The sequence below is a fragment of the Lepidothrix coronata genome, unplaced genomic scaffold (assembly GCF_001604755.1).
Source record: "Lepidothrix coronata isolate B3197 unplaced genomic scaffold, Lepidothrix_coronata-1.0 Scaffold58, whole genome shotgun sequence".
In the NCBI taxonomy this organism is placed as follows: domain Eukaryota; kingdom Metazoa; phylum Chordata; class Aves; order Passeriformes; family Pipridae; genus Lepidothrix; species Lepidothrix coronata.
The window spans coordinates 3,081,660-3,106,159 of NW_016690238.1; the positions used below are offsets into that span (position 1 = coordinate 3,081,660).

The 24,500-nt window shown below is 42.6% G+C and overlaps 2 protein-coding genes across 3 annotated transcripts in view; both read right to left on the reverse strand.

The window, feature by feature from the left end:
- Positions 1 to 503: 503 nt before the first annotated feature.
- UBE2Q2 (ubiquitin conjugating enzyme E2 Q2) overlaps positions 504 to 24,500 on the reverse strand; it is a 70,269-nt gene continuing 46,272 nt past the window's right edge. Inside the window, exons 15-16 of the mRNA XM_017816736.1 lie at positions 1,194 to 1,198; positions 504 to 519 (exon numbers count right to left, since the gene is read on the reverse strand). Of these exons, the coding sequence (XP_017672225.1) occupies positions 504 to 519; positions 1,194 to 1,198 (21 nt within the window). The remainder of the gene's footprint in view (positions 520 to 1,193; positions 1,199 to 24,500) is intronic.
- Positions 16,529 to 23,434, reverse strand: FBXO22 (F-box protein 22). Of its 2 annotated transcripts, none has more exons than XM_017816764.1 (7): positions 23,298 to 23,434; positions 23,068 to 23,200; positions 22,235 to 22,322; positions 21,764 to 21,859; positions 20,724 to 20,888; positions 19,608 to 19,773; positions 16,529 to 18,440 (listed from the first exon to the last, which is right to left on the reverse strand). In XM_017816764.1, exons 1-7 carry the CDS (start codon positions 23,393 to 23,395, stop codon positions 18,011 to 18,013), a joined length of 1,176 nt encoding a protein of 391 aa, XP_017672253.1. In that variant the 5' UTR covers positions 23,396 to 23,434; the 3' UTR covers positions 16,529 to 18,010. The 2 variants fall into 2 exon arrangements, with proteins under 2 accessions (XP_017672253.1, XP_017672254.1); XM_017816765.1 differs by lacking the exons at positions 23,068 to 23,200; positions 23,298 to 23,434 and adding exons at positions 22,506 to 22,611; positions 22,670 to 23,036 and having other exon boundaries at positions 22,235 to 22,319.

Below are 24,500 nucleotides of genomic sequence, written 5' to 3' on the forward strand. Positions count from 1 at the left end.
GTTTCTTTGATGGAGGTTTCTGCCAAATCCCACCCAAAGCTCCCAAGTGTTCTCAAATGATCATCTCCCACCAAAAGAAAACTCAAATCACTTTTAGACTCAAAGGCTGGATGACTGATAGTTAAAAGGGGGAGATGGAGAAAGAACAGCCTAACAAACTGTAAAAATACCTTGAAACACATTTGCCTTGACATGCTACTTAGTTACACCAATGTGTTGTGCTAAACATAGTCCAGTTTACCTGATGCAACGTCATTGGAAGTAATTTCGCCACAAAACTAAGGAAAGTGCATCAGTCTTTAGAAATATGTGGTTTTATGCATGCTAACAAATTAAGAGCCACCGTTTACCTTTGGAATTTAAGTTATTTTAATAATTCAGAAATGGACATATACAAGGTAGAGATTTAATAGAAACAAACATTAATTGACACCCCCCCCCCCTTCCTGTGCAACATTAGCAGATTTTAAATACAGCTGATGTGTGCTGAAACATGAAGTTGCTCAGCTGCCATCTTCCCTCACTGCTTTCCTAACAATGAGTTAACGTCCTCAGCAGCAAAAGGCACACCTGGCACCATAAACCAGATGAGCTTCAAACCCAGGAACACTTAAATGTACTAAATAAACAGGCAGCAGGACAGAGAAGGATGGAAAAGCAGCTGCCTCAGGTGTCTCAGGAACCACAAGGCTGAAAGCATTTGCCTCAGCACCTGATGGCAGCTGTCCCAGAAGCATTAATTAATGCAGGGCAGAACAAGGTGAAGATTTTGTTTTCTGAGGGGGAGCTCTGGTGCTTCCATTTTTTTCTTACACTTGGCAGATTTCTGAGAGCATTCTTCTGTGTTTCAAACAAAATACAGATGGCATAAGACCACACAAACATAGCTCCTCTGCTTCGGAGGGCAGTACACACAAAATCAACAGTGAATGCTCTCCTTATGTCTTTGAAAACTATTAGCAATCAGAACTACAGCTGAAGATATGGCAAATCTTGCCACATAAACACATAGTTAAGGGAGTTATAGGGAAAAATAATCAATTCTTTCAACTTCTCTCCAGTAGGAGCATTTTCTTTTACTCTCTTTGTATATGAAGTCATCTTCAGAGTAACAGTTTTGAAACTCCCTTAAATGCAAAAATGTTTAAAAACCTGCTTAGGGCTTCCAGTTAACTTTGCTATTGTTTATTCACTTTGGCTTGAAATTCTTTTTCATACTTACTAGATGTCCTTACAGTGTATGGATTAAGACAACTTTTAGGAGCCTGCTACAGACTGAAGATTATGGTGATTTTGAAGCTCTCAGCCATGTAATCTGAGTTACATTGACAAGCAGATAATTTTTCAGCTTTTTCTGCTTAGACCTTTGTATTTCCATGCAAGTAATTTTGATACCAAGAAGCACTCAGGATTTTTCTGACTAAAGGAAGACTAAACGAAAACTAAAGTCAACACCCTTACAGTGTGATGCAGTGCAGTGAGAATCCAGGTGCATATTTGACTCAAGCTCTACTTCCATTTTTAAAGTCTGTCAGATACTTCCTTATGTTGCCCACCTGGGAGTCTGGCAGAGAAAGAAACCTCTCCTTGTTACTATATCCCACAGGCAGAGGACCCCTTGCACAGCCCCATAAAAGACAGCAGTAGTGCCTCCTGTTATAGCAAGACCTTCATGCTTCTGTTTTAGTTACTAATCAGATTTTAGGGGAGCAACAGAATTGCAGACCCACCCAATGCAGTCTATTTACTTCCACTTTGTACTGATGCTGACACGGGTGGTTTGGATTAATATCCTATGCTGAAAGGCTCTCTGGATTTCTTTACCTCTGCTAGTGTTTTGTCTGTAGCACAGCTCCTGTAGTATGTTTGTATACAACAGTTTGAGGCTGGCTCATCTCATCTGACAGGAGGCGTGGGTGTGTGTGCATGTGTGTGCAGGCACCTAGGAGAGCACAAATCTGGATGCTTTCTGAAAATGGGAGGTTTCAGTCACAGATTTCCCTCAAACATCGAAGACTGCTGTATTTCCACTCTGACTGAATTAGAAATTCTAATTTCTTAGAGGGGGGAAAGACCTCTTTTCCATTTTAAAAATCAAGTTTGGGATGCTACATAGTAGGACCATTTAGGCAACACAGAGCACGTGCTGAGGCAGCAGGCTCACAGCATGGAGGTGATGTTCTGCAGCAGCTACACCTCGCCTAGGGAGCACAAGACTTAATGAGTCTTATGCTCTTAGTCCAGCCTAGAACCAGGCTGCTCTGGTTTTACCCCAGTTTATTCAAGTGCAGATGCACCAGTGCCTGCCTTATTAACAGCTGCTCCTAACCTGGGCTCTACTTTTAGGCATCTGTTATAAACAAGATAAACTAGGAGTTTATCTTAAAAGCTGCTGGCTTTTAAGGCTGTGTCTGGTAAGCCTGACTACCTCTAGAAGGCATGAGATAGATACCATGGATTATGTTTATGGCCCACATGCTTGATAGACACTGTGTTTCTGACTTGCTTGCAGTCATTGCATAAGTAACTCCACTGAAATCATTAGAGCTCTGCTACAGGATAAGCAGGTCTTTTGAGTGAGTTCCATTGCTAATTATAGAAGTCTGCTTAGTTTCTCACCAACTTTAGGAAAGGACTTGCAGAAGAAACCTTTCCTGGTTGTCTTAAAGCACCAGTTGCCTTCACCTCTGTGTACATCAGGACAGGTGACTTCATAAAAGCTTGTGAAAGCCAATATTTGAACATCTGGATTTTCAGAAATGCCCTGGCTGTAGCACAGTTTGTTGCTAAGGTCACATTAGCTATAATTTTGTTTATTTATATGTAACCCAGAGGTACCTCATTGCAATTTTCCCGTTTCTATGAAAACCTACATAATTTTTAGGTTTTATGGCAGCAATTTTTACATAGCTTGGAATCACTTTGAGCAAGTGTGTCAACAGCTCAGCTTAGTTTGTAATCCCTAATCCACTGCACACAGTTAAACAGATACTATCAAACTAGCCAGTCATGAAAAACATGTTTCTCCAACTTGTTTTTGTTACATCCATGCAGAAGAGGTTCAGCATCCAGGATGTTTAGGTTTTGCATGTGCTTTTTTTAGTGCAGGGTTTTTTCCCGTTGCTCTAACCCTGCATTCATACTGCTGTAGTTTTCCCCTCAGAGTCTTAGGCCTTCAAGCTCCTTTCCCTCTTAAAGGCTTGTGACTACCTCAAGCATCTGGTTGTGTTTTCTATTTAGTAGGAAGTGCTACAATCTCGGTGAGCTTTTTTCTAGGCTGTCATCACATTCCCAATTTTTTTTCCTGTGGTCTTTTGCAGCACATGAATACAACTTCTATGCACCGATCATGTCACCTCCACTTCTCACAACAGTTCACTAACCCTCACCTTTTACCTGATCCTGTGTGCAACTCTCTGCAGCAGGACTGTCTTTTCTTCCTCCTGCTTCATTTGACTCTTTAGGTTACTGACTTACTCCCTTTACACTCATTCTTTAGAACTTTTCCATGAGCCTTAATTTGATGCCAAAACCTATTTATTTTTTTTTCCTTCCTGTATCATTTTAGCCTTGCATTATTCTCCAGTTTCCATTGGTATTCAAGAATACTTCTATGAATTTCATATTCCATTTTCTATCCCTGTGACTCTATTCAGCTCTCCAAAGCATTTCTCTCTCACTTGCTAGAGAACAATGCCCCACTCAAACTACACTTCTGTCCTTAAAGTATTCTACAGTATTTCAGAAATAGGCCACTGAAAAGCCACTACACTTAGAGTAAATATCTGGAACATTATCTCAGGCAATCAGAGCAGTCTGCCTGCCCTTGCTTCTCCCAGCAGTGACACATCATAACTTTGAAAAGTCTCCCATTGTCCTTGGCAGTTTGATCAGCTGCACAGCTTTAATATATGATGATAATTAAACAGATTTTTTTTTTTAGTGTCTAAATCTTCCATTCTATTTCCAAAGACAAAGAATTAAAAGAAAGAGTGGTAATTCTTTGTGGCTGAGACCAGCAGTACTGAAATACTGTCCATAACATACAGAAAGTGGAGTCACATCGAGCCTCCACGTTGGAAAGCTCACAGGGGTCCTTTTGTCTTAGTTACATGTCCCAGACATTTCTCCTTTTTGGCGGTTCCTCCCCACTCTCCCTTCTTATCCCTCATCTGAAATTATACCTTGCAGCTGCCAATGGCAGTGGAGAACTTCAAGTATGCTACAGAGTTCAGCCCATTTCTCTCAGCTGGAGCCTCAGATTGCTTATGTCACAGATTATTATGACTTCAGTGCCAGAAATAGCAAGAAGGAGCAAGATCTTTAGTAATACAAATAGAGGGAAGCAAATTTACATATATCAAAAATACATGCAGAGTGTAGATACTGAAAGAAGTGCTTTCCATTTTCTGTTCTGCAAAAGAAAACTTAGCAGAGTAAGTGCAAAATACAAGACAAATGAAGATTAGTTTAGCTTCAACCTATCTATTTTTGACCGAATGTGAATTACTAAGCCATTACTTCTATTTATTTTTAATAAAATATACCATTTTACCTTTCTTCAGAAGTTTTCAGAGGCTCAATACATAAAATAAGCATAGTAGAGAAGACTTACCTAGGTCTCTCCAGGAGAGGGTTATTCACCAAGCACGTAACATGTTCTGGCATGAATTATTACACTGCATAAACTACTTCTGCAATTTAAGGTGTACACCGTGTCTCAATGAATTCCCATTTCCTGGATCTATTTACCTGACAGCTCTTCAACAAAGGAAGCTAAAAGTTACATGAAAGGGAGAAAAGAAAGCATGGCTACTGTGTGAGAACCAGTGGGATGACACAGTTAACACTAAAGAGGTAGATTTAATTAGTTAAATCTGTCAGTAATGAATATATTAAATTTAATATATGAAAGCAGTATGGATCAGAATGTAAACTTGATGCCCAATGTGCCCAATTCCCTTTGTTCCAGAAATACAAGGTGAGAGGAAATTCCCTGAGTTGCTGCCCAGCAAATACAAACTTTGAATTATGTCATAACAGTTCTCTCCCCACTTAAGAGCAAAAGAAGCCTTTGACAAGTTACCATCTAATCTGAATACCACTTGGTTTCCCAGGTGTATTGAGCATTACACAGGAGCCCGTTGTGAGGAAGTTTTGCTGCCCAGCATCAAGTCCCAAACAAAAGGTGACCTGTTTGCAGCTTTCTTGGCTTCACTTCTTCTTCTAGGAGTTCTTGTAATTGGAGCATTCTACTTCCTTTGCAGGTAAAAGTGCTTCATAAGGCTGAAGCTGCTTAATCAAGTAGAAATTTCTTCTGGTAATCATGTACTAATTATCTGAATGTAAAAGCATGTAATGAATTATCCATAAGGTTGTATGGTTATTCAACATAATGAATGTGGGTGTCTCAACTTGTTGCTTGTAATATTTCACTTCCTGGCTTAAAGTTTTCTCAGTGTCTTTTCTAAGCTATTACTTATAGTTGCTTTGTAAAAAAATACAGGTAGTACACCCATGTCTGAGATCCACAGTCTACCCAGAGTTAGTGCTAACCTTTAAAAACTTTATGTTGTCTGAAGATTGAGAAGTAGAAGAAAATTGATGAAGTCCTTAGGGAACAAAAACTGTTCCCACTGAGCTGGCAGCCAAAGCAACTGGTGCCATTAGCTCCTAATTCCTCTGCAGCTCCTGGTCTAAAAAGGAAAACTAAGGAAAGAATGAAAGTGAAGAATAATCCCAGGCAGATATTTCCTAACTAACATTTTGAACAAAACAGAGAGCTAACTAATTTGTCCAGGATGATCCATGTTAGAGTAGCAGGAACATGTCAGTGCTAGACAGCAAGTGCTGCAGGTTTGGTTTTTGCAGCATTTTAGGCATATCAGGACTTGGAATGAAAACACACAAGCAGTTATTGGGATTAAAGCAGCTATTTGATGCTGTACATGTGTCAGTACACTTAGACCAAACCCAAACAAACTTACTGTTTTCACTTACTCTCTGCATTTATAATGCAAGTCAACCTTCTTTATTTTTAGAGTACAGCACTTTTTATAAGAGCTTATTTTGTCATACACCATTAATATGTGTTTATGCCTTTATGAGGCAACTTACATGAGTCTCTGTAATTCTTGGCCATCACAGACCTGCAGCCTCTTCCCCTTTCTCCTGTACTGCATTTCTCCTTGGCTGTGATAACCAAAGGTTCTTGCAATTCTGTTCTTTGCTCTCCCATAATCACATTGCCAAATCAACCTCTCTGATCAGTGCCTTTCAATGAGCGACCTTTGGAATAGCTGGGCTAGTTTTACCTCTGCTGCTGTCATGGAAACCCACTGAATGCCAGTTTTTCCCACAGCTGAACGTATTTAGAAGAGATAGAGAGCATTTGATACAACAGTTTGTATAAAAACCCCCTTGTTGTAAAGCATACCCCCCACCTTAGTAATTTTAGTTAAATTACTCCTGCTTAGCCATGGAATGCCACAGCAGTTCTTCACTAAAGAACATTTGAAGATTACCAAAAAGTTATTAGAATACAGCTTTAACTAACTTGAGAAAAATTCATTCAAGTGTCATACAGGCAGTATTTCTTCAGAAATAAAATTGTCTCCAAGAAGAGAGCAATCTGTTAAAAGATCCCTTTCCTCTTGCATACAGCAAAACTAGGGGAAAGCTGGAGACACAGTCTACTGAGTGTCATGGTCAAAGTACAGAATCTCAGAGTGACAGCAATGACAGGTCTGTGCAAGTTCTTTTATTAGACAGTTGGAAGATGAACCTCACCTCCTCCTCACTCAAGCTCTGCCTAACTGGCAGAACAAGTAGTAATGCCTCTTTATTAGAAAAATAACTCAGTCTTAACACAGTTGCCCTTGAACTTATCTTACATACCAGACTAGCTTAGGAAATCTCATATAATCATTATCAACTTCTTTAGTACAGATAAAAGAACCTAAACTGGCTCAAAATTGTCTTGTCTTACCTTTACACTTCTGAGGCTGATGTAGGACGATCATCTGCTAGAGAACTCATCTATGCAAGGAACACTTCACATCTGTAAGTCCTTATGTCTTGACTGAAATGACCAACATGTGAGGAGTCTCAAGTGGATACTTTAATCTACTGCTCTCTTTTCAGCTGTGTGAATGAGGATTATTGCCAGCAGCTGTCATTAATCTGCACTTTTTTCCCCTCAGATTTGATCTATCACCTGTATCCTGTCTTAGAAGAGGGTGGAATTAGGGTTTGTAAGGGTTAGCTGAGAGTTGCATCATCTTTGGCTTTTCCTTGACAGGATATGTTAAGTTTAAAATGTTAAGGAAAAATACTGTTTCCACTGTTATACTTTATTAACAAAGATGTTTGATCCACAATCAGAAAGCAGAGTTTTTTCCCACTATTGTGTTTTATTAAGCATTTCCATGGCCCTTTCAGCAGAGGGTTCTAGTGGGGTTTTAGTATAAACAGTAATGCAATCTGGAGGGATGCAGAAGAGGAGATACTACTGGAAGTTCAGGACAAGGAAACAGAATCCCTAAAATTACTCATTAAATCTTTTAGAATTTAGGAAATCAGTTTTGCTCTGTTTTCTTGTTTGTATCATCACTTATACCTCCCTTCCTTTCCAAGTTGTCTTTCTCTGAGGCTACTTGGGACAGATTTGAGGACCAAGCATATGCAAGTGTGTTTAGTGCTCCCTAGAAACAAATCCATTCAGCCATACAAGGGTGGAGAGAAAGGGTTTCAGTGCTCTGCTTATAAAACTAAGTCATAACTAACAGTGAAAGAAACCCATAAAAGAATAGGGCTGCATAGGAAAGCTCTGGGTGAGCAGTGGGAAATAATTCTTTTTACATTTAGCTGAGTCATCACATTTTTATCAGCTGATGATTTATTTTTTTCAGTCTGCAGAGTGCAAGTCCAGATGCAGGTGCTCTCCACCTTGAAACAAACACCCCTCCAACAAACAGACTCATAAAGTCTGTCTTTCTGACATGGGCAAAACAGGAAAGTCTGCAAAAATCCCTGCTATTACACTGGTACTGGGTAACAAATGGCATATTTTGCTTCCAGCAAGTCACCTGTCAGACCACATCCATCTGGCCTTCTTCCTCCAGAAACATATTGTCCAAGGGTTGCTGGAAGAAGAATAAGAAAGGTGGCTGATGACTATAGATGGCACATAAGCCAGCTTTTATTTAAAAGCAATACAGAAGCCTAAATGCCACACACAGAGCTTAGAGGAACAGAACAAAGCCTAGGGAAAACTAAAATAAATCTGCAATTCATTCCTATATTTCACTGTAAGTCCATGTTGAAATGCCAAATTACCTGTAAGGTAAGTGCAGTGTTGATGAATGGGATCTCAGCCAGCCAGAACTACAGGGTCTAGGAATAAAGCCACCTGAGCTGTCCAAGACAACAGACTTTGTGGAGGAGTTACATCACCACAGGACACAAACTGGACAGAACAGAGCAGAGCTCATGACTCTTCTCAAGAGAGCAGATGTCTGATTACTATTAAAAGAAAGGGAACAAGACAGCAAGAGGTCTTTACAAATCTTTACAAGATTTGTGTCTCCTCAACAAAGCGTGGAGAATTTCACATAATTTCCAAACATCAAGAGAATTAATAATAAATTATTTTGTGCTGTCTACTAATTGCTTAAATAAAGAGCTGAGAAATCAGACAAACAGGAACATTAGGAGAGAAGCCACATAGTTCTGAGCGCTCTGCTGGCCTCTGATCTCTGTCCTTCTCCCTCCAATACAGGCTTCTCACAAACACTGAGTATTAATTAGACAGCAATCACAGGAGATCCGTGTCACCTTTTTCAATGGACATCATTCAATTAATTTGTCTCCTCCCTGACAACTTTTTTCACTCTGTGTGTGTTTTTTTTCCTCTCTCTGTTGTCTGGTTTTTGTTTCTTTTGGTCAGAAAAGTTTCCATTCCAAGGACAAGTTCCTCAGAGTGTGGTGCCAACCTAGTTGAACCTACAAGCAGCAATGGCTGCAACAGTGAGTGCAATTTAAAGTTAAATGACTGGACTCCACGAGGAAAGTGGGGGAGGAAGTTTTCCTTAATTAAAAGTATGTGTTTTGTTTATTTTTCAGAAATAACAACAGCATAAAGCAATTAAGTGGAAGAATGGTGGGAAAACAACATGCAGAGCAACCCTAAGAACACAAGTTGTAGAGGATGATGTGGTGAGCAAGATGAGAGAAGAAAGCAAACTGAAATAGGAGGCTTATGTGTTGGAGAACACTGCAACTGAGATATAAACAGTTGCACTTAATGGCCTTTGTATGTATTTTTAAAGGTGCATCAATTATACAGAAATCACTATAACTTGTTTGAATTTTTTGTGAGATTGTTTTATGACAAGTTACAGTTTTCAGTAATGCCCAGGTAGAGCATGAGAACTTTGGGTTTTACTACATGGGAAATGTATGAAATATATTCAATATTTTTTTCACTGCACAGAGAATATGAGATAATAACAGGGGTTTAGCATGACATAATACTATGGATTTTTGATAGGGGAATTTTGTTTGACTGTCTTGATTCAATAGTTTCAAAATTTGTACTACTGATACATGTCCAGAATTTGGCTTGTTTCAGACACCCTTAACAGATGTAGGGGAAAAAAAAAGTACCTTTCTGCCAGCTAATACTCTTTCTCTATTTTTCTTTTTAATCATAAGACAACATGAGGATGAGGTACCACTGCTAGTGTATTTGATTTGAATTTGAATGAAAAGAAAAGAGATAGGTAGTGGTTAAAAGAAGTTTAGGCAGAGAATTTACGCTTTGTTTGCTCTACACCCCTAATATTAAGCAAGACATTTTCCTTGATGGGTTTATTTTTGTCTTGCTTTCTTCTGAAAATCTCACTGCTGAGGGAAATTTAAACCTCGCCTTCAATTTTCCAGTTGATATTCAGATAGCAGAAGCCAGGAATTTTATTCATCAGGTCAATTCCTGACACAAAATATCCAGACAGGTGTCTTGGCTGAAAAAGTGCTGCCCTCTCTAAAGATTTACTTCTTTTATTCACATAACCATTTGTTGATCACACCAGTACCTCATATATCACACTCTGGTTCCTTACAGGATTCTCTTAGACAAAGAGAGGCCAAATGACATGGTCCATGTCCCTTTTTGCCTTGACAACACAAAGAGAATGGTCTGGTTAGTCAGAGGTGTAGAAAATGTGAAATGAGCAGCTTTCTTTTCAAGTTATTTCTAGCACTGGGGGTTGAAACCAGCAAAAATACGATATGTTTCCATTTTTGCACATTACCCAGCAGGTCATTATATGGGATTTTTAAGGTGTACTGAGGGGAAGATTAACTGAGAAAACTTCACAAATTGAAAGGAGAGAAAATGTAGAACAGAGATTTCTTATCTCTGAAATAAACAACCTGGAGTTGTGTAAAATCACAGGTGCAAAGAAAATGCTGAATAAGCTCCTATTTCTGGGATGCTTTACTACACGCTCTGGTGTACTCTGTATCAATGTAGACAAGAGTCCAGTGGGGCAGAGAAGGAAAGCCCTGTTATAGGGTGTAAGGTGAGGAGTCAAAGGGAAAACTGTGCTATAATAACTACTAGAACACAAACCACAAAAATTCATTACCTTCCAAGGACTCATGTCAGAGAAGTCAGAGTCCCAGTTAATGCTCAGCATCTGAGGGGAGAATCTGAGGGCACCAAATCAAGTACAGGACCTGATCCAGAGATTAGGTTATATAAAGCACTAAAAGATCACTTTCTCCCCAAATTAACCAATCTTATATGTTATTTTCTGGACTTCAAACCTTTAGCAGATAAGCTGAAGGAAGCTGGGAATATTGTCTTAAGGGCTAAGAAAGAGAAAAGTGATTTTTCATCACACAGGGACATGCAACTTGTAGAGAGAGCTCAGGGGATGTGTGGCAGTACTGAGAGCTCCATCAGAATCCCTGTCAACTGAACTTTGCACAGCCTCGGGGAAAACTAATCAGAGACAGCTGCTCTCAGATAACTTCAATATGTTACTGATCCTGAGACAGTCAGACTTACAGTTTGGGATACCATCTCCACTGAAAAAGGAAAAGGCTTGTGGTCATCTTAAGTGGAAATTCAGGAAGGAGATATTAATAGAAGATGTAAGAAATAAATGGGCTGAAGTTGTACTGTATAAACTCTTAGAGTCCCCTCAGCTTTCTAGACAGGTATGGAAGAGTTATTCACTGTTACCAAGTGTGTTTGCATTATTTGGGAAACAGTTTGTACAAAAAGTGAGGCTGAATAAACCAAATCCATGTTTAAATGCAAACAAGGTGATTTGTGGAACAGTGCTACCTGTGAAGGAAATGCTATTAGCAGTTCAGACTGCCTCAAACCCACTGCACCTGAGAACATTCCAGCTTCCAAAATTAATGGGTTCAGTTCACAAGCTTTGTGACTGTGACGTTCAGATCAAAATGAGATCAGGCTACAAATTCATTTTAAGGTGGTCAAATGCCACAGAAAGTACAGGGTAGCCAACATTATATGTAATTTCATAAAATAGTGCAGCACTTTGTAGCAATGTTTGCTTACAAAATCAAGTAGCCCTGAGAGCAATAAAGCTAAAGAAACACCAGTTCCAATGGATCAGATATTGTGGTTGGAGTCACTGGGGCATAAAATTACATGTTTATGGAGGGGTGAGTAATAAGGGCTTTCTTTTGTCCATTTGACTCCCATTTCCAGGAAACACAAGATCTCATGTCTTTAAAATTACCTTTCCACCAGCTGGAAGGTTATGAGGGAAGAAAAGTAGAAAAGGCTAATTTCCTAAGAAACTCCACTATGATTACACCACAATTTATTATAGTGTTATGGCAAAAATTCGTTTATACCTGAGGATCACGTCTTCCTTCCAGAATCTTGTAGTAAAAGTCTCTTCATAAGGTGTTGCAAAAACCTTTTGATCACTTGCAGAACAAACTGACAGCTATTAGCAGGAAGTCTCTTTATAGACCTAAGGAAGAGGTTGCTTATATGTTACAGTATATAATTGTTCTTCATTAGCAGCCCAAACAAACTCTGGAGCAAAGTACAGTTAAAGGAGAACGTGAAATGGCTTTTCAAAGAAAACAAGAGGATTTTCTCTGTGCAAGTCTTTTGATTTATAATGTTAAATATTAAGCAGGAAGACCAACAGAAAGTCCATTTGGTAACACTTCCCATTTTAAAGGTACCTTCAGTGTTGTGCAACTCCTTCAAAATTTACTGCACTAAAAAAACCCCTTTTCCTTCTGGCCCTGCATTTTTGAACAGCTGGGGAGGGTCTCTGACTGTGTGACTCTCTTTCCTTTGGTATTTAGCATCCTTTTATTTAAAGGACATCAAGCTATTTCCAGCAAAAACTGAAAAGACTGCATAAGTTTAAACCCAGGGTTTTTTTCCATTTACTTTCATTTTTACTATGACTATATTCAAACCCAAGGATATTCATGAAGATTTATCAGTATAAGTTTGGGGAAAAAAATGGAAGTAAGTTGTGTTATGATTCCCTGGCAATATAATTTAGATGATCAGGATGCAGGTGTTCACTGTGCCTCCCAGTTACAATGTCTGTTGACATCTATATACTTTAATGAAGAGATAGAATATTCTTATATCTCAGATTATATGGAATAATCAAAAGAATCCAGACATAAATTGTTTGGGTTTTGTGGTTAAGATTAATGAAAAAAGGGATTCTTCATTTAAAGGACTACAGTATTTCTTGCACTTTGGGGGAAATGAGCAAAGAAAAAACCCCTAAACCTGTGTATGCCTAAAGATGTTATAAAAACCCCCATAACCCAAAACCTTCTTCATTATTCTATGTAACATTATCTGCTTATGCTTATTCAAAGTCTGTTCTTGCTCTCCTTCTGACTGTAACCTGTTCAACGTCATCTGTAAGTAAGGCATGAAGTCAGTTCCTTGACAGCAGAGCACCAAATACAAATTTTGTCAAATACCCATAGTCAGGCTGCTGCTCAGTTCCATCTTTGGGACTGACACTCCACAAAACCTTTCACCAGGAATCATTTCTAGAGCGAGATAAGGGATGTAAAAAGAACCTACAGCTGCAGAACCTGAAATAACAAGAAGATATTGCTGTTTTCATCCCCCAAATTAAAGCTACAACCAATTTTTAACTCTTCTCGATGCACCTCTGTGTCTGTGTAACATTTGAACAGTCTTTTTCAGTGTTCATTTTAAAAGAGACTGTTTTCAAATTACCTTCTCAACGCAAGTAATGATATTTCATCTAAAACTTTGTGCAGGCACGTGATGGGCTGTAAAAAGGTAGCTGAGCATCCACTGGTGGCAGTTTGTAACAGGGCTGGGTGATTTGAATCTCTGTTGTTCATTCTCCATCACAGAATTTGCTGCTGTTTCAAACCATTCAGTCATTTTCACCAGTTCTGGAGATTCTCAGAGAGTTCCTTTTGAGGGGATTAGTGTTTGCTCTCCCTGCTGCCATATTGACAACTCAGCTAAAATGAGCTTATTTTAAAAATAGCTGTTTCTAATTCTTATAGCTGTGAAAATTTATTGTGCAAAGGTGACAAGACCTGCCACTGTCAGTGATGTGAATCACCAAAACATTTATTTTGAGAATTTTGTGCTACCTGCTAATCTCACTGAAGATCTACCTGTGAAATGTAATGAGGACAATTTATACATTGTTTTTTAAAAGCATTTAAAAGGACAAATCCCAATGATTTGGGAATAAATTTGTTCTCTTAAGTTATCAAAGCACTTGGGAAAAAATTCCAATTAGCTGTTTCTCTGCTAATAATTCTAATGTAAGTATCCAGGTGATACCACTTCTAAAGAATCCAAACCTATCTTACGCATTTCCTTTGAGTTTCCAGTTTCTCACTGCAGCTGTTTGTTCTGTTTATAAAAATACCCTACATTGTTCTGGAGTGCTGGTGGGCAGAAAACAGTCAGTACAAGGGCCCTACAATGCTTGAACTTGCATTGTTTGACCTAAACCAGTGGTACAGGACCCCCACCAGCAGTGAGCCTGGTTTACCTTCCAGCCTGTAGTTCAGAACACCCTCAGGGCTCCTCTGGAGTCCTTCTGGAACAGCCTCTTCTGGAGTCTGCATCTGGCTGAGACATGGGCTTAGCAACAGGAAAAGATCTTATAAAACACCACTTAACTGCACATTTACTATCTTTGTAACTTCTAACTGTGCAAACCTCTAGACCTCAAATATTATTTTTCTGTATCATTCCACTGAGTAAAACAGAAGTAGGCATCTGAATGAGAAATGTTTTTTCTGGTTCTCTCACATGAGGCATTCAGAACACTTAGGTTTGTTCCAGAGATAGTGTCTGATATGAAAACTCACAACCAACACCACAGAGATACTTCTAGGAGAAAGAAGTTCTCCAGTTTTAGAATGAAAAATATAAACTAAGAGGGGGTAATGACACTGAGTGAGTTTGGAGGGAGACTTAACAAAATTGATTCAGATTCATATGTAACTACTTGTTCATAATTTACCTCCTCTTTATCAAATTATTCTTGCTTTCTTACAACTGCACATCACAGAAATATCCTATAATGAGAAGACTTTTGGATAGTAACTTTAAAATAGAAGTTACAGTAATAGCTTTATGTTTGGCAGTTGCTATTTTGGTTGTGCAAGTATGAGGTTATACATCACACCACTTGCCTATTATTTCTTATATTTTTAAAACTTAGAGATAATTGAATGCTGCATTAAGAACAAATGTGCAGCAAAACATTATTCATATTCAAAAGATGGGGAAAAACAATCCCTTTACCTTTCATCAGCAAAACTGTCACTCCTCCCTGTCTTGTGCCTCTGCAAGTTTTCTTTTTTTCATAACAAACCCAAAATCCAGTTGTGGTCACTTAGGAATTCTGTTCTCTTGTTGGAAACAGATTAGCATCAGCACTGTAACTGCAGATAAACTTTAGGTATCTTTATGCTATTCACATTTGCCTCAATTGCTGAATACTCGTTTATCTAACTTTGCTCACTTTAAAACCCTGTGGTTACTTTTTGAGTGAGAGAGGTATAAATTCTGGCACTGCAAAACTTTCTATCAATTCAGAACAAGCTCTGTCTTTTGGGACCTGCACCTTTTAAGCAAATATATTTTGGTTTCTCTGAGGAGTTGTAGTTGAAGAGCAAATGACAGCATGGAGGCAAAATGAATTTGGATAGCAAAACACTTTAGTCACAGATGCTGCAGTTTCGTCACTTACATCACTTCCCTGTCACATGGAAAGCATGATGCAGGCTGGGAGAGAGTGCAGTGGTTCCAGCCATGTGTATGGTTCTGGGATCCCTTGGGCTCATCCCCACTCCCTGAGGCCAGAAAGAGGATCCTGGACTCTGGTGCAGGCTCTCGAGGTCACCCCCAGCATCTCACCTGTACTATGTTTACCTCAGAAGTCTCCTCAGCTCCAGGGCCCTGCTGATGAGCAGCCCCTTCAGACCACCCTCTGGTTCTGGTTTTGCTGCACCATCACCTGAGCTCAGCAGCTGCTTCCTCGGACACGGCTGGACACGGCTGCACTGTCATCCAGGAACAGCCAACAGTGGAACATTCAGGTGCTTCTCGGCATGGCCACCAGGCACGGGAATCTGGGTTACAGGAACCACACATCTCCTTTCCCTCCCGTTCCAGGTGCAGCTCAGGCAGGCACAGAGGGCTGAGCACAACACTGTGGTTACCTCAGAAACCACGGAGCCGCCTCCCACCGAGGGGCTGCTCCAACTCAACCCCATTCCCAGATACCTTCCCCCTTAATGCAGTGACTGAACGTTGTCCCAGTCACACCCACACTTCCCGATCTCCCATCTCCCACTGGGAGTTCACAGCACCTAATTACAAAAACCCATCATCAATAAAGCCATGGGGAAGTGCTGGGTGTGCTCAGCACAAACTGAAACCAACAGTTAACTCAGAACAGATACACCTCTACCTCAGCTCCTTAGGCCAAGTTCAGGAAAAGTTTTAACTACATATAAGCAAAAAGTTGCCAATGAAGACTTGCTTGGTACATTTAAAGCAAAAAATGTTATTTTGTTTTACAACAACAGCTAAGTGTTTTCTTTTTACTACACTGAAAATGGGCCAGCTGCCTGATTTGGCATTTAGAAGTCTGGTGAAATGGTGGAAAATTAATCTTATTTTCTTGTCATTCTATTACTAAGTGAAAACAAAAGGGAGGAAAAAAATTTAGAAAGCAGCAAATATATTATTAGCTATACTGAGACTATGCTGAATTTACTTACTTGAACAATACTGCATGCCAGCTGCAGCAACCAAAACAGGTGACTGATGTAAAAGCACAGGAAAATCATGCAAAAGCACAAGTCTTGTTTAAAGTCTCTATATAAATATAACCAGATCCTGTGTGCCCCACAGTTCCAAATTAAAGAGCAAAAAAAAACTTTTTAAAGAAACTTAAAAGATACCAGGCAGCCTTATTTTTTTAGGACTCTGGATTTAAGTTTGTAATCAAGCTACAAGAAGATCCAAAAGAAAAAAACAACCACTACATTCTAAACCAGACAGTTAAGACAAGTGAAATTCAGTTCAAGGTGGTGAACCAAGCTGAACTCGTAGCTGGACAACATCTCCTTAAATCAGAGCCTTTTCTCTAATAGAAGGCAAAGTACTTTGACACACTTTCATCTTTATTTAACGAGCAGCTTGTTACTTTTAAGATTTTCATTCATTTTATCTAGTAAAACCATTCAGTTTTGTAAATAGGACTCTGGGAAGGTTGTGCATCTCTCTAATACTAAAATCCAGGAAATGGATTTTTCCATGGACTGCTTTACATACATAAATAGAGCACGTTTCTTTCTACATGTTGGTATTTGGGTTTGCTGACAACACGAAACTGGGAGGAGCTTCAGCTCCCTGAAGGGCAGAGAGGCCCGGCACAGAGACCTCCACAAATCAGAGATGGGCCATCATCAACCATGGCATGTTTAACAAGGACAAGTGCTGGATTCTGCCCCTGGGATGGGGCAGCCCTGGCTGTGTGTATGGACTGGGGAACGAGAGGCTGGAAAGCAGCCGTGGGAAGGGCCCTGGGGTCCTGGTCAGTGGCCACTTGGCCATGAGTCAGCAATGCCCTGACAGCCAGGAGGGACATCCTTGTCCTGGGGGCATCAGGGAGGGGATTGTCCCGCTCTGCTCTGACCTGGGGCGGCCTCTGCTCAATATTGGGGCAGTTGGGGGGACACAATGTAAGGGAGAGATTGAGCCATTAGAGTGTCCAAAGGAGAGCAATGAAGATGAAGGGCCTTGAGGGGAAGCCGTGTGAGGACACTGAGGGCACTTTGTGTGTTCAGCTGGAGAACAGGAGAGAGGAGACATCATCAGGATCTTCAACATCCTCCCGAGGGGCAGGTACTGATCTCTTCACTCTTGTGACAGTGACAGGACTCAAGAAAACAGCGTGAAGCTGAGTCAGGAGGTTTAGGCTGGATATCAGGGAAAAGTTTTTCACCTGGAGTGGTTGAGCACTGGATCAGGCTCCCCAGGGAAGTGGTCACAGGACCAAGCCTGTCTGAGTTTCAGAACACTCTCAGGCACATCATGGGATTCCTGGGGATGTCCTGTACAGGGCCAGGAATTGGACTCAGTGATTCAGTGGATCCCTTCCAAGTCAGCATATTCTAGGATTTGTGCAAACCATTCTCATTTTGGAAGAAAGAGGCTTTCTTCAATTGCAGAATTCCATCAAGTATAATTTCCTGCAATTCTGATGTGTACAGGGGATTACACAAAATGCAAGGCTTTCCTGCAGATAGCATATTAAACTCTATTGCAACTACAAGACTTGATAACATTACCAAAATGATGTTTACGTTTTGGAAGGGGGTTCTGACTGCAAGATGTCCACTCTTCCAGACTTCTCAGCTCTCTGGAATGAAACAAACAGCTCACTGCAGCATTAAACCTTATTTATGCTTGGCTTGCTTTAGTTGAACCAAAATGAATAAGAGTCATAACGGTGGTGTAACCGTGAAGCAGGTCATCCTTAATGTCATTACATTCTCTTAATACGAAATTCCCAGTAACTATTCGATCACATCCTATCTCCCCGTGTCCAAAAAAGCCAAAGAGGGGTACGTTTGGAAAAAACTTCCTGAAGGCATCTGCTTCCATGTTCCTCTTGGTTTTGTAGTGGCGGTACCCCCTGCCCACGCAGGCGAACATGAAGCCCAGGGTGTTGTGCTCGGGGATGTTGGCGGCCTTGAGGCGCTGCACGGCCGCCTCCGCCGTCCTCTCGTCGGCCACGTCCTGGTCCAGCAGCACGGTGGCACTCTGGATCTGGGGCCCGCTGAAGGCCAGCCCGACCACCCCGCAGGCGTCCCCGGGCTGGGCCTGGGCACTGCAAGGCAACAGGCAGCGGGTTAGAGAGCGTTCCAGGAGACCACTGCCCACCCCTGAACTGCTGCTGCTGCACGAGGGGGGTTCAAAGGAGCCGACACTCAGGGGATTCTGACACCACCCACAGCTGAACAACAAACCAAAGCCTTCGCATTTTAGCAACTTTTTTTTTTTTAGCAACCTTTCCCAAGGAAAAGCTTCCACATCCATTATTGGGGATTAAGCATAAACTTACTGTTTCATACATGCCAAATTCAGCAGTTTGTGTATGTCACAGCTCTGCAATTCCAACTAAACTATTAGTTGAACTTAAGGCAAGCAAATACACTCATCATTTACACATCAAACCAGGGCAGCAGGCAGTAAAGTTCCATATTCATGTTGCTTTAACTTGGTTGGCCAGGTCACGCAGGTTTTAGTAGTTACATACTAATGTTTTATTATCAGTCACTTAATATAAGGCCAGCTCTGTTACGTGCAGCTGGAAAATTGGATGCAAGCAACATGTTGGTATTAGTATGGACTCCAGACCTACAATGGCATGAGAGGAGCCTGTGGGCATTGCCTGCATGTGCTCCACAGAACGAGGTGCTCCAAGTGTGGATGCACCAGTGGCACAAAGGGCTCTGTCTGCCTGTGCAGCAGAGCAGCTGGAGCAACTGGGCCCAGCTCTGCCCTGCAGGGTCCTGGCCCAGGGAAGGGGTGTGAGCTGGATGAGATCTAGCCCAGTCCTGGGAGTGCCACATCCTTCCACAGGGCAGCTCCTGGGGCACAGCCCTGTGTGTGTGTGCAGCTCCTGCTCTGGGGTGTGAGCCAAACCCAGGCACACACACGAACACGTGGTCACATCCATGGTCTCTGCCACAGTGGGGAATCATTTATTAAACACTGACTGCAATAAACACACAAAGGGTATCTGAAGCTGGAAATCTCCTTTTCAGTGGGTTTCTCCTAGTTGAGTTTCCAGAATCCAATTGGTAACACAGCCATACAAAACTTCCAGCTTTTCTGCCTACGTCACAGTGTAGCAGTTGTGACAATTTTCTCTTAAAGAAATTACCATTTTACTACTGTTAAAGGGCATTTCTAATACAACTAGAAGGCTACATATCTGCAGTGTCTCCCATTTTAAATCCTTTTTATCATTTACCTTGAAAAAGATACCTACTTCTCAGAGGTCAGTGATGTGAAGCTCTCCACTTGTCCCCCAGCCAGGATGATACTTTTCTCATTCAATGGATTGACTATTTGATGAAGAAATCGAGTAGCTCCAGACTTCCAGGAGTTGTAGCCAAACAGAAGAACAACACGGAGATCTGGGTTATTCTTCAGACCTACAAACAAAACCAAACACTGATCCTCTCTTCTTTTTAAATCCCAAGCCCTGAAGCCCAACCTTCCTAGTCTCTCCCCAAATAAGAAATCACACCTTTAGTAATGGCTTTCTGTTGCAATTGGGAAGGCAAGACACAAGTTGCCCAGGCAGGAGCTGGGCTGTGTTCCCCACCTGGGAGAGAATTTCTGGAAAAAACTTTGCAAGGAAAAAAACAGACTGCATCTGCTTCCTCCAGCCTTCCACTCCCTTACCACAGCACGTGAGTTTTACCACAGCTCTTCAGTTTTACTTGACAGTCTTTACAGGTAAGAACCAGGAATATGAGTTATTCAAGAACCATAATACAGTGAATAGCTTTATCTGAAAATGAAATAAATTCCACACTTCAGCAATTTTCCTATCCCAAGGCAGAACTCCCCAGGTTCCCAGAAGACTCAAGAGACCCTTCTGACATTAGTCTTCATAAATTACCTACTCTGCTGAGGACACAATGTGAAGAATATGAACTGTATTCACTGAAATGTGCTGTCTTCTGCTCTGCCTTCCCTTGCTACAATACCCGACTTGGGATCTAAATGCAAAGTCATTTTGGGGAAGAAGAGAAGCAGCTCTTCCCCACTCGTTTCTAAATTATAGTGACAGGAATAATTCCCAGTGGAATATTTTTAACCAATTAGAAGCTGCTTAAAACCTAACAATTCTCTGAACAACTCCACTTGGAACCTAACTGAGGTAATCTGAGACTTATACTCAGGATAACTTAACCTTAATGCTCCACAGACTGGGAGGAACAGAGATGCACAGTTACCAGCTGTGGCCCTACAGAGCCAGGGGGCTCTTGGAGCCAGCACAGAAGCTGCTGGTTCCACACATCACTCCAGACTGGCACCTCAAAGAGCAGCACAATACTTCACAAAAGCCCAAGTGAAGGAGAGAAAAAGGACATACCTGCTTCTGCAAATTTATTTTCATCAAAGACCCTGTTCTTCACATCTTTAGAAAAATGGAAGGTGTGAATTTTCACCCCATCCATTTTGGGAAACAATAGAGCAAACCCAGCTTCGCCCTCTTCAATTTCTTGAGGCTGATTGCTGCTTGAGCCCATGGGGGTAACTGCAAGGAAACAAAACCAGGCATCTTGTGTTCAGGGACTCTCATACTTTCATCTACACTGTAACAAGAATTGAAACAGGCTGAACAGCTCAGGGGATGTAAAACATGACAACTTATTTCCCTAACAACTTATCTAATTGAAAACTGGTGTGATTTTTTTTTAGAATCTTTTGGAAAGATGAAACACATAGAAGTCCTGCTGGCTATGGATTGTGCTGAAGTCACTTTGGATAAGGAGACATGGATATATTTGGACATTTCCCCACGTCACACCAAATATAAAACAGTAGGAAAACAAGCACAGGTCTTCCTACCAACTTCTACAGGCATACAAACATGCTCAGGTTTTTAAGGTGTTATACAAGCATGTGATGACAGTACAAACCAAACTGACACAAATACTGGGAGTGTATTATTCAATTATGGTAGTGGTAACAATCAAATACCCTACTTATGCCGTGGGGGTTGAATTTAGGGTGAGTAACTATAAAAACCCCCAACTTTCTAATGATGAAAAAGGGAAGCATGAGGAAAAGCCTGCCAAGGAAGGCTGTGAATTATCCAGTTACTGCACGTGCCTCCTGCTAGACCACAGCAATCAGGTATATACCAAGGATGTCCTGTACAGTCAGTCACAATATGACTGAAATATATACATAAATCCAAGAAACATTCTGTAAGTACTTTCAGTGCCAGGAAAAGCTGCCTAAGCGGTTAAATCAATCCTTTTAATTATGACTGCAATACACAAAGTAAGCTCCACGTGTCAACGAGCAGCAACACTGTGAACTCCTCAGAACTGAAGCCAGTGCTGAACAAGGTGGGAGAAGACACCTCCAAGCTGATCTCTCACAAAAACCACGTTTTGCTCCTACCTACAATCCCTGGGGTGACCAGTCCAAGAACCTGACATCGCTTTGGCAACAACTTTTCAAGTGCAAGTGCTGTTTCTTTACTGTTTCTTTTCCTGGCTGTTAAAATAAGAAAAAGAGACAGGAAAACATCAGAGAGAAGTAAAAGTGTGTTCTGAGCAGAAACCCCGTCCTGTTGAGCCAATGCTGCCCATCAGCGGCCGCCCTGGTAACAGCACACAGGTCTGAGCTGTGTACGAGCACAGGGCTGCCGGCACCAGGGACTCCGTGTCCTCCAGAGAAGGGAAAGGATCCGCGCACATTAACACACACCTGCAGGCTACTTCACATCACAAAGGCAGGACTAGGGGGTCGTGCTTTTTGCAAAAGATTTACTTCCCACTGAAATTCACACCAGGCAAATTCCCTTTCAGCCGACGCTGCTCCACCCCCGAGCACTCCCGGAAAGGGCAGCGAGTCAGGGCCAGGTGTTACCTTTCTTCTGCTCGTGACACTCCTCGTGCCCGCTGAACGTCTCGGCATCGGCGATGTAGAGCACGGTCTGGGGCAGCACGTGCACCTTCTGCAGAGACACGGGACAAGGAGTGCGGGGACAGGGAGGGAGGGAGACAGACAGCGGCGGCACGAACCGAGGAGACACCGCTCCGAGGGCACACGGCCCCGGCCCCCGCCCCGAGCTCCCGTCAGACAACAGGACACCTCCCGCAGCCTCAGCACTGCCCAGACTGATCTAATGAAGGGGCACAGAACCGACCCAAGCCCCACACGAGCGAGGACAGCTCTGCAGCTTGGCCCCTTGACCGCTCGTTTTAACGCTGTCTAAACTCCTTCCAGTCCTGGCTGTTGGCTTTTGTCAGCGCTGATGCTGGGAACAGTGTGGAGGTGCTGCTGGCCTTTCCAGTCCCCGTTGGTTTAACACTCATCTGTTGAGGTCTCTGTTTAGTGCTTAACAACTTGACAGGAATCTTTCTGTGGTGAAGATCTAGCACTAGTGAACACTGGAAAAGAATCCTGCCAGAGAAATCCTGCAATGTCGCCTGTGTCTCCCAGGCTAAAAAGGGTTTATCTCTTAACGAGATCGCCGAGATGAAGAGACGCGCCCTGACCTGGAAACCCGCGGCGTTTCCATCAGTGTATTAACTAACACAGCACCGAACTGTCCAAACCGCTCACACCTCCGAACGCGCTCCCCGCGCCGGGCCCCTGGGAGGAGCGGGTGGAGCGTTCAGGGGCGGCACGAAGGCGCTGACAGACACACCCGCCCCACACACACACACGCACCCCTCCCGCCCCCCGCCGCCCCTCACCTCGAGCTCGCGGCCCAGCGCCCGCACCAGCGCGTGGCTGTCGGCGGGGCCCGGCTCCAGCGCCGACACCCAGGCGATGCGCTGCCGCGCCCGCAGCGTCCGCCGGGCGCACTCCCTCCACAGCCGGCACACACTGCAACACAGCACGGACACCCCGCGTCGGCCGCGCCGCCCCCGGCAACCGGGGCCGGCCGCCGCCTCGCCCTCCCCCCCGCAGCCCCGGGCCTTACCAGGCGGCGCGCAGCAGCGCCTTGGTGGGCAGGAAGCCGAGGACGCGCTCCACCACCTCGGCCAGGTTGGCGAGCACGAAGCCGCCCTTGGCCTCCATGGCCCCGCCGCCTCACGGCCCCGCCGCCCCGCGCCACAGACACCGCTTCCGCTCGGCACGGCCGGGCCGCCGCAAGGGCGCCCCCTAGCTGCGCGGAGGACCCGTCCCGCCCTCACACGCCCCATCCCCGTCCCCCCCCTTCACCCCCCGGGCCCCAGCACGGACACAGCGCTTCGTAAAATGCTTTTTATTTATAAACTTGATGCAAGTTTACAAAGTACTGTACATTGCCAAGGAACTCTGCCAGGAGAAGTGGAACCCACACCGAAGCATGCGCCGAGGGCGGGGGCGGGCGGCGGCCGGGGCCGGGTCTGTCCCTCACCCCCCGCCCACGGGAAGCGGTGCCAAACCTCGCCCATCGCTTCTTTAGAGCTAAAAACTGGATCTAGAAGCAAATGCACAAGGACCCGCGGGTGCCTGATAGAGAGAAAAGCACAAGTTTCATAGTCAACTAAAAAAAAAAAAAAAAAAAAAAAAAACAAAACCATAACAAAAACATGCTTCTGCACTTGTGGAAGTGCTTAATCCACGGAACACACCCTTAGCTTGGCCCCAGCGGTGCGAAGGCCTAACGACTAAAAACTACAACCAAAATAGAGTCGATTTCTGTAAGGCAATGAAATTGTGTAAGTTCACAGACCCAGGTTCGTCTCCTAATAAAGAACAAACAGTTCCCATTAGTCTCTCAATAACAAAACCACTGTCATGACTATGGCAACATCTCTTATGCCTCTGAAGCGGATGACATGTTCTTGTACTTTATTGTAGCTTTTATATAAAAATTTTTCATTCAAGGACTTTCATCTCGATTTGTGCCAATTACTTTATAAGTTCATTAGTTTACAAATGATTGCAACAACCCGTTAATAAAATGGAACACCTAGAAAGGTTTTTAGTATTTTAAATAACTTCAAGCTTCATACTGCGGCTCTTCTTGTTAAGGAGGTTGAGCCAACAAGTAGCAGGAACAGCCCAGCAAGTTCTGATGCCCCAGTGGAAGTGACTAGTTACAAGGTTTTATTGGCACAGCCTTGCTCTGCATAAAAACAAACAAACAAAAAAAAAAAAGGGAAAAACCCCCAAACCTAAACAAAAAATTAACATA